Source organism: Portunus trituberculatus, chromosome 10 (genome assembly GCF_017591435.1).
Source record: "Portunus trituberculatus isolate SZX2019 chromosome 10, ASM1759143v1, whole genome shotgun sequence".
Taxonomy (NCBI): Eukaryota; Metazoa; Arthropoda; class Malacostraca; order Decapoda; family Portunidae; genus Portunus; species Portunus trituberculatus.
In genome coordinates this window covers 5,234,083-5,246,582 of record NC_059264.1, presented here as the reverse complement: position 1 = coordinate 5,246,582, position 12,500 = coordinate 5,234,083, and the positions used below count along the sequence as shown (strand labels likewise).

Below are 12,500 nucleotides of genomic sequence, written 5' to 3'. Positions count from 1 at the left end.
GGAGCTGCAGAACAACTCCTACAGGGGCGTGGTGGTGGCTCTGGATGAGGATGTGGCTGAGGATCCTGATATCATTCACAATATTAAAGTGAGTTTTCTTTTTTTGTTGCTTTCATTTTTCTATTGTTAGCTTTTTGAGTTTTTTTTTTCTTATTTTTGTTGGTTTTGAATATTTTTTTAGGTTTTGTTTTTATTTTCTTTAGTTTTTCTCCTTTTATTTTTTAGTTTTTTTTTTTTTTTTGTTTTTTAGCTTTTTTGTATTTTTTTTTATTTTAGCTTTTTTCAATTTTTTCAGTTTTTTTCTTGCTTTTTAGTTTTTTTGTTTTTGTTTCAGATTTTTTTTAAGCTTTTTTCTTTTCATTTTTACATTTTCTTCATTTTTAATTTTCATTTATTTCTTAATATATTTTAATTTATTCATTTTCAGTTTTTTTTTCTTTTCATCTTTGTAGTTTTTAAATTTTTGTAGCCTTTATTTTCATGTTTTTGGCTTTTTTTCTCATTTTTGTAACTTACTTTCCCTTTTTGGGCACTTTTTAAATATTTTCTAAGCATATTTTGGCTTTAATCTCGTATTTTAATGTGTACTTAATATTTCCAGACAATTAGAAGCACCAGAATTAATACATGACAATTGTTATAAGCATTGACACGAACAGGATTAAAACAGAATAGACTTTTTGCAATATCTAAAACTTTCAAGATTTTAGCAAGCTGTAGAACAAACAAAAACGCCCCAGAGTGATTAATAACTAAAGAAAAGTGCCAAAGGGTCTTCATTTTTCTTGCTCTCTTTAACCCCTTCAGTACTGGGACGCATTTTTACCTTGAGTTTTAGGTGTGATTAGACGATTTTATTGACATTAGGAAGGGTCTATGGAGGTCAGAAGTTTAATGGCCCGATTCTTCATTATTTTATTCCCAACATAAGACTTTGAAGGTGTATAAAATCACCAAATAGTAAGCAGAATAGATATGGAAACGTGTCCTGGTACTGAAGGGGTATTTAAGATATCTTTTTTCATCTCATATTTTAGAAGGCGCAGTTAATGTTTCCAGACAGTGCCAGTGCCAAAAGTAATACATTGCAAATCTTATCAGTACCAACAAGAATATGATTAAAAAGAATAGATTATCGCAATACCTAAACAGTTTCAAATCTTATCAGTATCTAAAGTTTCAAATCTTATCAGTACCTACACAGTTTCAAATCTTATCAATACCTAAACAGTTTCAAATCTTATCAATACCTAAACAGTTTCAAATCTTATCAATACCTAAACAGTTTCAAATCTTATCAATACCTAAACAGTTTCAAATCTCACCAGTACCTAAACAGTTTCAAATCTTATCAATACCTAAACAGTTTCAAATCTTATCAATACCTAAACAGTTTCAAATCTTATCAATACCTAAACAGTTTCAAATCTTATCAATACCTAAACAGTTTCAAATCTTATCAATACCTAAACAGTTTCAAATCTTATCAATACCTAAACAGTTTCAAATCTTATCAATACCTAAACAGTTTCAAATCTCACCAGTACCTAAACAGTTTCAAATCTTATCAATACCTAAACAGTTTCAAATCTTATCAATACCTAAACAGTTTCAAATCTTATCAATACCTAAACAGTTTCAAATCTCATCAGTACCTAAACAGTTTCAAATCTTATCAATACCTAAACAGTTTCAAATCTCATCAGTACCTAAACAGTTTCAAATCTTATCAATACCTAAACAGTTTCAAATCTCATCAATACCTAAACAGTTTCAAATCTTATCAATACCTAAACAGTTTCAAATCTCATCAGTACCTAAACAGTTTCAAATCTTATCAGTACCAACAAGAACACGATTAGACAGAATAGATTTTCGCGATACCTAAACAGTTTCAAGATTCTCATTGGCTGTAGAGCGAACATACACACCCCAGAGTGATTAGAAGTTATGAAAAAGTGGCCAAATTTTAGTCGAAGGGTTTTTATTTTCGTTTCTTTAATTTCTTTCGGATATTTTTTCATTTCATATTTCAGGAGGCGTAGTTATTATTATTTTTTACTGAGGAATGAGACAACTACACCCAGAATTAATACATGGCACTTTCTACAAGCATTGATAATAAATAACCAGGATTAAGGTAGATATTTGCTATTTCTGAACATTTTAAACACTGTAGCTGACTGTAGATAAATTAAAGACACGCCAGAGTCATTAGTAATTAAGAAAGGATGAGCTAAATCGGTTATTGTTTTTCTTTGTGTGTGTGTGTGTGTGTGTGTGTGTGTGTGTGTGTGTGTGTGTGTGTGTGTGTGTGTGTGTGTGTGTGTGTGTGTGTGTTTATGTTTTCTCCTTCTCTTTTTCTTTCCTTTCTTTATTTTCTATTTCCATTTCTGTTTCTTTTTTTTAATTAATGTACTGTTTTCATTTCCTTATTTTCTCTCTTTTTATTTTATTCTCCGTTTTTCTTTTCTTTTTTTCGTTCTTCCAATGTCTTCTTCTTCTGGTTTTGCTTAGATAAAAAAATAATGAAATACATAAGAAGACTTCAGAACACACACACACACACACACACACACACACACACAACCCATCCCTCCCTTCTTTAAAAATCTCATACCACGTTTTTATAGACAAATAGGTAGATAAATAAATAGGTAAATCAATAGAAAGATAAATAGATAGAAAGATAGATAGATAAATACACAAACAGACACGAAGACAGACAAAAAAAAAACACACACACACACACACACACACACACCCCTCCTCCCCTACAAACACACAAAATCCTAACCTCCCTTGACCTCCTCCTTCCTCCTTCCAGCGCATGTTCCAGGACGGGTCACGGGTGCTGGACAAAGCCACAAGAGGCAGGGCACATTTCGGTCAGGTCACCATCCTCCTGCCCTCCTCCTGGTCACCTAACCCAGAGTACAAGGTGGGTGATCGTGAAATGACCTAATCTTATATGACCTATGTTTAAAAGACTTTGGGTGTTTTTGAGGGATTTGAGTGTGTTTTAAAGTGTTTGGGTGTATTCTGCATAATTTGAGTGTTTTTAGAGCGATCAGGGTGTATTTTGAGGGATTTGAGTGTATTTTAAAGTGTTTTGGGTGTATTCTGCATAATTTAAGTGTGTTTTTAAAGCGATCAGCGTGTATTTGGGTAATTAGAGTGTGTTTTGAAGTGTTCTGGATGTATTTGAGTAATTTCAATGTGTCTTAAAGTGTTTTGGGTGTATTTGGGATTATCTGAGTGTGTTTTAAAGTGTTTTGGGTGTATTTGGGTTGATTTCAGTGTGTTTTAAAGTATTTTGGATGTATTTGAAATTATTTGAGTGTTTTAAAGTGTTTTGGCTGTAGTTTGGGTGATTTGAGTGTGTTTTAGAGTTTTTTGTGTAAACTGGAAGAGTTGAGTGTGTTTTGAAGTGTTTTGGGTATATTTATGTGATCTGAGTGTGTTTTAAAGTGTTTTGAATGTATTTGGATGTTTTGAGTGGGTTTTAAAGTGTACAGGGTTTAATTTTGATGTTTTGAGTGTTTTAAAGTGTTTTGGGTGTATTTTAGATTATTTGAGTGTGTTTTAAAGTGCTTTGGGTGTATTTGGGGTAATGTGACCTGATATTGTGGCCTAACCTAACCTAACCAATCATCTAAGTGTGTTTTAAGTGTGATCTAAATGTGAGCTTAAAATTTTGGGGTTTAAGTGATCTGTGGTGTTTTTGTGGTAGAAGAGGAGGAGGAGGAGGAGGAGGAGGAGGAGGAGGAGGAGGAGGAGGAGGAGGAGGAGGAGGAGGAATATCAGTATCATTATTGACAAAGAAGGTAGTAGGGTAGTAGTAGTAGTAGTAGTAGTAGTAGTAGTAGTAGTAGTAGTAGTAGTAGTAGTAGTAGTAGTAGTAGTAGTAGTAGTAGTAGTAGTAGTAGTAGTAGCAGCATATAGTTTATCACCACTATCACCATTACCATCATCACTTCTACTACTACTACTACTACTACTACTACTACTACTACTACTACTACTACTACTACTACTACTACTACTACTATTTATTTCACTTTCCTTATCTAACCAAACCAAACCAAAACAACAACAACAACAACAACAACAACTACTACCACCACCACCACCATTACAGCGCATGGCAGGAGTGGTGGGTACAGCAGGGGTGAGGGCAGCGGTGAGGGTCGGCGCCCCCCACATCCTGCATGGCCACGCCCCCTACACGGAGCAGATGGGGGGGTGTGGGGAGGAGGGGGAGGCGATCCACCTCACCCCTCACTACGTCACCAACATGTATGGACCGCTATTGCAGGAGTACGGCGCCCCAGGTGAGGAGGAGGAGGAGGAGGAGGAGGAGGAGGAGGAGGAGGAGGAGGAGGAGGAGGAGGAGGAGGAGGAGGAGGTGGTAAGGAAAAATGAGATATTATATAACTCATGTGATCTATTTTTATTTATTTTTTATTTATTTATTTATTTTTTTTTTTTTTTTTTTTTTGAGAGAGAGAGAGAGAGAGAGAGAGAGAGAGAGAGAGAGAGAGAGAGAGAGAGAGAGAGAGAGAGATTCCAACATGTTATCCATCTTCTCTCTTTTATTTTCACTTACTTTTTCTTCTTTGATCTTTCTTTTCTTAAATTCCTCTTTTTCCTTTTTCTGTATGTCTGTATGTCTGTATGTCTGTATGTATGTCCGTCCGTTCGTTCAACTTTACCATACCTTACCACATATCAATCCCACACCACCACCACCACCACCACCACCACCACCTCACCCCTCACCCCGTCACCCCAGGAAAGGTGTTGGTTCACGAGTGGGCCCATTACCGCTGGGGTGTCTTTGACGAGTACGTGAGTCAACCCACCAAAGGAACACCTCCCTTCTACATCGACTACCACGGGAAGGTACGTGTGATAATTGGGAGGAGGAGGAGGAGGAGGAGGAGGAGGAGGAGGAGGAGGAGGAGAAGGAGAAGTGAACGAGAGGAAGAAACAGAGGTATAAGATTGAAGAAAATGAAGATAGGGAAAGATAAAATGGAGGGAAAGGAGGAAAAGAAAAAAAGGGGATAGGAAAGGAACAGGAGGGAGAAATGATTGAAGGAAAGAGAGATAGGAAGAGATAAAATTGAGGAAAAGAAGGAGGAAATGAACGAAGGAATAGAAAAGGAAGGGAGGAAGGAATGATTGCAGGAAACGAAGATATGGAAAGACAAAAAAGGCAGGAAAAGGAGGAAGAAGTGAAAGAGGGAATAAGAGAAGAATGATTGGAGAAAGGTAGATAGGGGACGATAATAATAAGAAGAAAGAGGACAAAGTGAATGAATGGAGGAGATGGGAGATATGATGGAAGAGAGAGAGAGAGAGAGAGAGAGAGAGAGATAGAAAGAGATAAACTGGAGGAAAAGGAGTAGGAAATGAACGAATGAAGGGGATGGAAGAAAGGTAGGATTGAAGGAAAGGTATAATGGGAAAACTAAAAAAAAGGAGAAGGATGAGGAAGTAAAGGAATAGGAGGGAGGAATGATTGAAGGAAAGAGAGGCAAGGAGAGATAATAAAGGAGAAATAGAAGAAAAAAGTGAACGAGGAGATAGACGAGAAATAGAAGAAGGATGATATAAAGGAAGAAAACGCATAAGGAGAGATAAATGGAAGGAGAAAAGGGGAGGGAGAAGGAAGGAGAGAGAGAGAAGCCAGAGAAGAGATGGAAGAGGAATGAATAGAAAGATATATTACCCAAGTTGAGAGAGAGAGAGAGAGAGAGAGAGAGAGAGAGAGAGAGAGAGAGAAGCAGGTAGTTTGTGTAAGAGGAGAAGGTATGAGAGATGGAGAAAACAGGTGGAGGAAAGGAGAGGAGGAGGAGGAAGAGGAGGAAGGAGAAGAGAGCAGAAAGTGGAAGTGGTGGAAGAGTAGGAAGAGGAGGAAGAAGAGGATAAGAAGTGGAGGAGGAGTTGTGTAGGAGGAGATATGAGAGATGGAGAGAACAGGTGGAGAAAAGGAGAGGAGGAGGAGGAGGAGGAGGAGGAGGAGGAGGAGGATAGGTGGAGGAGGTGGAGGATGAGGAGGAGGAGAGAGAAGAAGCTAGGAAGTGGAAGTGGTGAATAGCGTCAGTGAGTCAAGGTGAGTGGAAACAGGTGAGTAATGCGTGACGTATGAGACTCAGCAGGTGAAAATGAGTAAATCTGAGTTACAAATGGGTAAAAATAGACAACTGACTCAAAGTGAATAAATTAATCGTGTGGAAAAAAAAAAACTATATTGTGAGTGATGAATGATGAATGAGGGATAAATTCACAGGATATGGAGTTTGGACAAGTTTCAATCCTATCACTGCTGAGACCGCTGGGAATTTTCTTTAACCCCTTGAGCACCATGACGCGTTTCCATGTTCATTCTGCTTACTATTTGGTGATTTTATACAGCTTCAGAAATTCATGTTGGGGGAATGAAATAGTGGAGACTCTGGCCATTAATCTTCTGACCTCCATAGACCACTCCTAATGCAAATAAAATCGTTTAATCATACCAAAAAATCAAGGTGAAAACGCGTCTCAGTACCGAAAGGGTTAAAGAGACATGAAGAGAAAATAAAGAGATTGTGATGTTAATTTAATCTTTTGACCGCTGGAATACAGGCAAAGCTGGACTACGCAGTATATATATTCTTCCCGGAGCTCAACCCGCAAAAACTCGCGGGAAGAATATATATACTGCGTAGTCTAGCTTTGCCTGTATCTCTCTGAAGAAGATTTTTGTCGAAACGTTAGAGTAATAAAGTGGTCCTGGGTCAGCCTGAGTTTTATCTAGCATCCTCATCACTCATCTGTCCAAGTAAATATCTCAATACGTGTTATGTAGAGATACAAGTTAAGTACTCCCAGTGAGGTGTATTAGCACTGGTTCAGGGAGTGCTGTCTGTGAACTTATCATCAAAGCCAGCTGTGACCTCATTGAACGTTTCCCTTTGTCTTCACAACACAAAGGAGCAGTCACAGCTTAGCCTCTAAACACAACTCTCTCCCTTCACACAACACTCCATGCACCAGCTACACACAGTCTTCACAACACAAGAGGGCAGTCACAGATTGGCCTCTAAACACAACTCTCTGCCTTCACACAACACTCCCTGCACTAGCTACACACAGACTCTTCACAACACAAGAGAGCAGTCACAGATTGTCCTCTAAACACAACTCTGCCTTCACACAACACTCCATGCACCAGCTACACACACACTCCTCACAACACAAGAGAGCAGTCACAGATTGTCCTCTAAACACAACTCTCTCCCTTCACACAACACTCCATGCACCAGCTACACACACACTCCTCACAACACAAGGAGACAGTTACAGCTTGTCCTCTAAACACAACTCTCTCCCTTCACACAACACTCCATGCACCAGCTACACACAGTCTTCACAACACAAGAGAGCAGTCACAGATTGGCCTCTAAACACAACTCTCTTCCTTCACACAACACTCCATGCACCAGCTACACACACACTCTTTACAACACAAAGGAACAGTCACAGCTTGTCCTCTAAACACAACTCTGCCTTCACACAACACTCCATGCACTAGCTACACACACAGTCTTCACAACACAAGAGAGCAGTCACAGATTGGCCTCTAAACACAACTCTCTTCCTTCACACAACACTCCATGCACTAGCTACACACACAGTCTTTACAACACAAAGGAACAGTCACAGCTTGTCCTCTAAACACAACTCTGCCTTCACACAACACTCCATGCACTAGCTACACACACAGTCTTCACAACACAAGAGAGCAGTCACAGATTGGCCTCTAAACACAACTCTCTTCCTTCACACAACACTCCATGCACCAGCTACACACACAGTCTTCACAACACAAGAGAGCAGTCACAGCTTAGCCTCTAAACACAACTCTCTCCCTTCACACACACTCTTCACGAAAAATAGAAGAAAAAGGATAAAAAAAAAAACATCCTAGGAGTTCCCTTTTCGATTATGTATTCAGCTTGCTTAGGGACTGGCACCTCAGTACGCCTTTTTTTTATTAATTACAATTTGTTTTGCCCTTGCTCGTTTCTCCCTTACATAAAGAACTATCAGTGCCATGCTGCTCTTGTCTAAGCACCCAAACCGCTGGAATAGGTGTTATTTAGAGGTACACAAGGAAAATAAGACAATATGATGTTAATTTGGCCTTTTAAGCTACGATGTAAATAAAAGATCGTACCAAGAATAAAAAAAACAAGAAAATTAAGAGAAAATACGTATACTAAAAGACCGTAACAAAAATAAATACGTTTGATAACAAGGAAAATAATAGAAAATGATGTTAATTTGACCTTTTAAGCTACGATGTAAATAAAAGATCGCACCAAGAATAAAAAACAAGAAAAATAAGAGAAAATACGTATACTAAAAGACCGTAACAAAAATAAATACGTTTGATAACAAGGAAAATAATAGAAAATGATGTTAATTTGACCTTTTAAGCTACGATATAAAAGAGCATACCATACAATAAATACGTTTGCTGAGTGACTAATTCTTTTATTCTTCCTATGGAGACTACAATTCAAATGGGCCTATTTTTTCTGATATTCATTTTTTTTTTTTTTTTGCCCTTGGTAGTTCTCTCTTATATAAAAAAGATTAATAGAAAAAGAATATTATTAAGAACATGGTTTTTTTTATGCTATGTGCCACAATTAACTTCACTTGTACTCAAAATTGGCAACAGTGGATCGGAATGAGTTAGGATTAGCGAGAATGCGACACACGGTTTTGTTTAATGGGTTCAGATCAAGAGGATTGGTTAAAAGATAAGTCATAATGTACAATCTCTAATCACTTTTTGTTTCTATCTTCCTTATCTTGGTGTTTCTTCTTCCTTTTCTTCTATTCATATCATTCATTTCTCTTTCTCTTTCCTTCTTTCCTTCTTCTTCCTTCTCTAAATCTCACCATCATTATTTTTTTTTTATCTTTTACTTCCTTATTTTTATTTATTCCCTTTTGCCTTCTGCTCAGATCATTTACTCTTCTTTCTCCTCTTTCCCCTCTTTCTCCTTTCATTCTCTCCTCCCTTACTCTTTGTCTTCTTCCTTCTCTATATATTTCTTCTTACTTTTCTCTTCCTTCACTCTTTTCTATTTTCTTCCTTTATCTCTTGTCACCTCTTTCTTATCTGTGTCTTCCCCTTCCTTACTATTCTTCCTGTTCCTTCTCATCTTCCTCCTACTCTTCCTATCCTTATATTTCTCTCTCTCTCTCTATCTCTATCTCTCTCTCCTCTCTTAACATTTCTCACCACGATTCTTCCTTCCCTTCCTAATCCTCCTCCTCCTTCTCTCCCTCTTCTTACAACATGTCTATTTTTCTCTCCCTCCTTCTCCCTCTCTCTCTCTCTTCTCCCCTCTCATAACCCCTCTCTCCCCAAGATTCTTCCTCTCCTAACTAATTATCCTCCTCTTCCTCCTCTTCTTCCTATATCGCTTAATTTTTCTCTCCTCCCTTCTTCTCTCCGCTCTCTCTTTTCCCCCTCTCATAACCCCTCTCTCTCTCTCTCCCCCAGGTTCGCGTGACAGGGTGCACAGGGGGGCTGCGAGGGTGGCTGGGCACTGCTGGGGGAGCGGGGTGCCATGCTGACGTCACGGGCCTGCCAGATTCACAGTGCCATTTCTACCCAGAGGAGGAGGACGGTGGTGGTGATGGTGGTGGTGGTGGTGGTGGTGGCACTGGTGGTGGTTCCTTCATGGCACTGTACTATTTAGATGCGGTGAGATTATTTTTATTATTATTATTACTATTACTATTACTATTATGGGTATTACTGTGACTACTATTACTACTACTATTATTGTTATTACTGTTGTTTTCATTAAGACTGCTGCTTCTACTATTACGACTACTTCTATTACTACAACAACTACTACTACTACTACTACTACTACTACAACTACTACTACTACTACTGTTACTACTACTACTACTGTTTTTATCCTACTTTCTACTACTACTACTACTACTACTACTACTACTACCACCATGACAATAATGATAGTGTTGATAATAATGGTGATGACGACAAGCGTGATGATAATGATGACGTCCATTCAAGGGAAAGTTTCAAAACAAGTTACGCAATCGTTTCCGCTCCCTCTCTCTCTCTCTCTCTCTCTCTCTCTCTCTCTCTCTCTCTGTGTGTGTGTGTGTGTGTGTGTGTGTTATTTATATACTTTTCTATATTTCTCCTTTCTTTTCACTACTTTCCCATCATTCTCCTCCTCTTCCTCCTCCTCCTCCTCCTCCTCCTCCTCCTTTTCCTTATTCTTCTCTTCTTCATCATCTTCTCTTGCACACACCTCTTCTTCTTCTTCTTCTTCTTCCTCCTCCTCCTCCTCCTCCTCCTCCTCCTCCTCCTCCTCCTCCTCCTCCACTTCTTCTTCATCCTCCTTCTTGGCATCCTCTTCTTCCTCATCTTCCCTTCCACACACTACCTCCACCACCATCTCCTTCTCCTCCTCCTTCTCCTCCTCCACAACCTTATCTTCCCCTCCTCCCTTATCCTCTACAACTATAACCCTTCTCCTTAATCCCCCTCCCTTCTCCCTCCCCTCCTCCTCCTCCTCCTCCTCCTCCTCCTCCTCCTCCCCTTTCTCCCCTACAGGTGACAATGTTCTGTGACGGGAAGGGGGTCCCCCACAACACACAGGCGCCCACACCCCACAACCAGATGTGTGGGAGGAGGCCAGTGTGGGACGTCATCACCCAACACCCTGACTTCAAAGGCGGGATGTGAGTATTAAGGAGGAGGAGGAGGAGGAGGAGGAGGAGGAGGAGGAGGAGGAGGAGGAGGAGGAGGAGGAGGTGGTAAAGACGAGGGTAATAGTCAATGTATGTAGTTAAAGGGCATGCAGGAGGAGGAGGAGGAGGAGGAGGAGGAGGAGGAGAAGGAGGAGGAGGAGGAGGAGGAGGGAAAATCTGCAACGAGGAAGAACAGAGTAAAAAGAAAATGGGGCCATAAGAGTAGTATCAAATGAGGAGGAGGAGGAGGAGGAGGAGGAGGAGGAGGAGGAGGAGGAGGAGGAGGAGGAGGAGGAGGAGGAGAAGGAGAAGGAGATGGAAAAAAACAACAACCACGAATAAAACAATAACAATAACAAAAAACAACAACAACAACAACAACAACAACAACAACAACAACAACAACAACAACAACAACAACAACAATAACAACAACATTATTTTCAGAAACCCGCCGAGACACCGAAGAAGAAGAGCAACAAGAGAGGCGATAAAGGAAGAGGAACAGGAAGACATGAATAAAGATAAGGACACAGAGAAGGAGGAGGGAGAGGAGAACTTAACGATGGACGAAGAAGAAGAGAAGAAGAAAAAAAAGAGGAGAAGAAAGAGGAGAAAACGAAAGAGGAAATAAAAAGAGGACACAGAAGAGGAAGAAGATAAAGAACTAGAAGTAATATTTCAAATAATACAACTTGAGAAACAAGAGGAAGAAGAGGAAGGAGAAAAAGAGGAAGGAAGAGTGAAGAAGAAGGACATGGAAGAAGGCAATACGGAACCGAAGGACGAGAAGGATGAAAGTGAAGGAGGAAAAGGAGGAGGAAGAGGAGAAGATGAAGAGGAAGAGGAAGAGGAAGAGGAGAGGAAATACGCCCCCCGTTTCGTCCTCTTACTTGATCTTTCTGGTTCAATGGACGCGTACATGGGTTACCTGACGGGGGCGCTGAAGAGGTGAGAGAGAGAGAGAGAGAGAGAGAGAGATAGGTTGGCATGTTAAAGTTTTGGTATCTTTCTTTTTCTTATTCTCTCTCTCTCTCTCTCTCTCTCTCTCTCTCTCTCTCTCTCTCTCTCTCTCTCTCTCTCTCTCTCTCGTTTTTTTTTCTTTCCATTTCTCCCCTTCTGTTACTCTAATCCCCTTCCTTCCTCTCTCTCTCTCTCTCTCTCTCTCTCTCTCTCTCTCTCTCTCTCTCTCTCTCTCTCTCTCTCTCTCTCTCTCTCTTTTCTTCCCATTTCTTTCTCTCTCTCTCTCTCTCTCTCTCTCTCTCTCTCTCTCTCTCTCTCTCTCTCTCTCTCTCTCTCTCTCTCTCTCTCTCTCTATTTTCCCTGTTATTATTTTTCCTTCCTTCTTCACTAAATATAATCTCTCTTACAATATCAACTTTCCTCCATCCCTCTCTCTCTTTTCCCCTCATTTGTTTTCCTCTTCCTCTCTCTCATTCTCTCTTTCCTCATTCTTCCTTCATTATTTCCTATTTTCTCTTTTTGATTTGTTTTTTTTTTCTATTCTTTATTTTTTTCCTTTCCTTTTTTTCTTCTCTTTTTTTCTTTTTCCCTTTATTTTCCTCCATTAAACTCTTCTTTTTTCCTTCCTCCTCCTCCTCCTCCTCCGTCTCTTCCTCTTTTTCTTCTTTTCCCTTCTTTATAATATTATCTACATCTAATTCTACAACTATTTTTTTTTGTCTTTATTTCTTT

The 12,500-nt window shown here is 39.4% G+C and overlaps 2 protein-coding genes across 2 annotated transcripts in view; one reads left to right on the top strand and one right to left on the bottom strand.

Moving 5' to 3' along the window:
* Window positions 1-12,500, top strand: part of LOC123501851 (calcium-activated chloride channel regulator 1-like) — a 25,050-nt gene that overhangs the window by 203 nt on the left and 12,347 nt on the right. Inside the window, 8 exon segments of the mRNA XM_045250888.1 lie at window positions 1-88; window positions 2,828-2,941; window positions 4,142-4,334; window positions 4,796-4,905; window positions 9,574-9,777; window positions 10,669-10,796; window positions 11,253-11,394; window positions 11,446-11,756. The exon segment at window positions 1-88 is cut by the window's left edge and continues 203 nt beyond it. Coding sequence (XP_045106823.1) covers window positions 1-88; window positions 2,828-2,941; window positions 4,142-4,334; window positions 4,796-4,905; window positions 9,574-9,777; window positions 10,669-10,796; window positions 11,253-11,394; window positions 11,446-11,756 — 1,290 coding nt within the window.
* Window positions 1-12,500, bottom strand: part of LOC123501820 — a 112,378-nt gene that overhangs the window by 92,690 nt on the left and 7,188 nt on the right. The gene's annotated exons all lie outside the window — the stretch shown is intronic.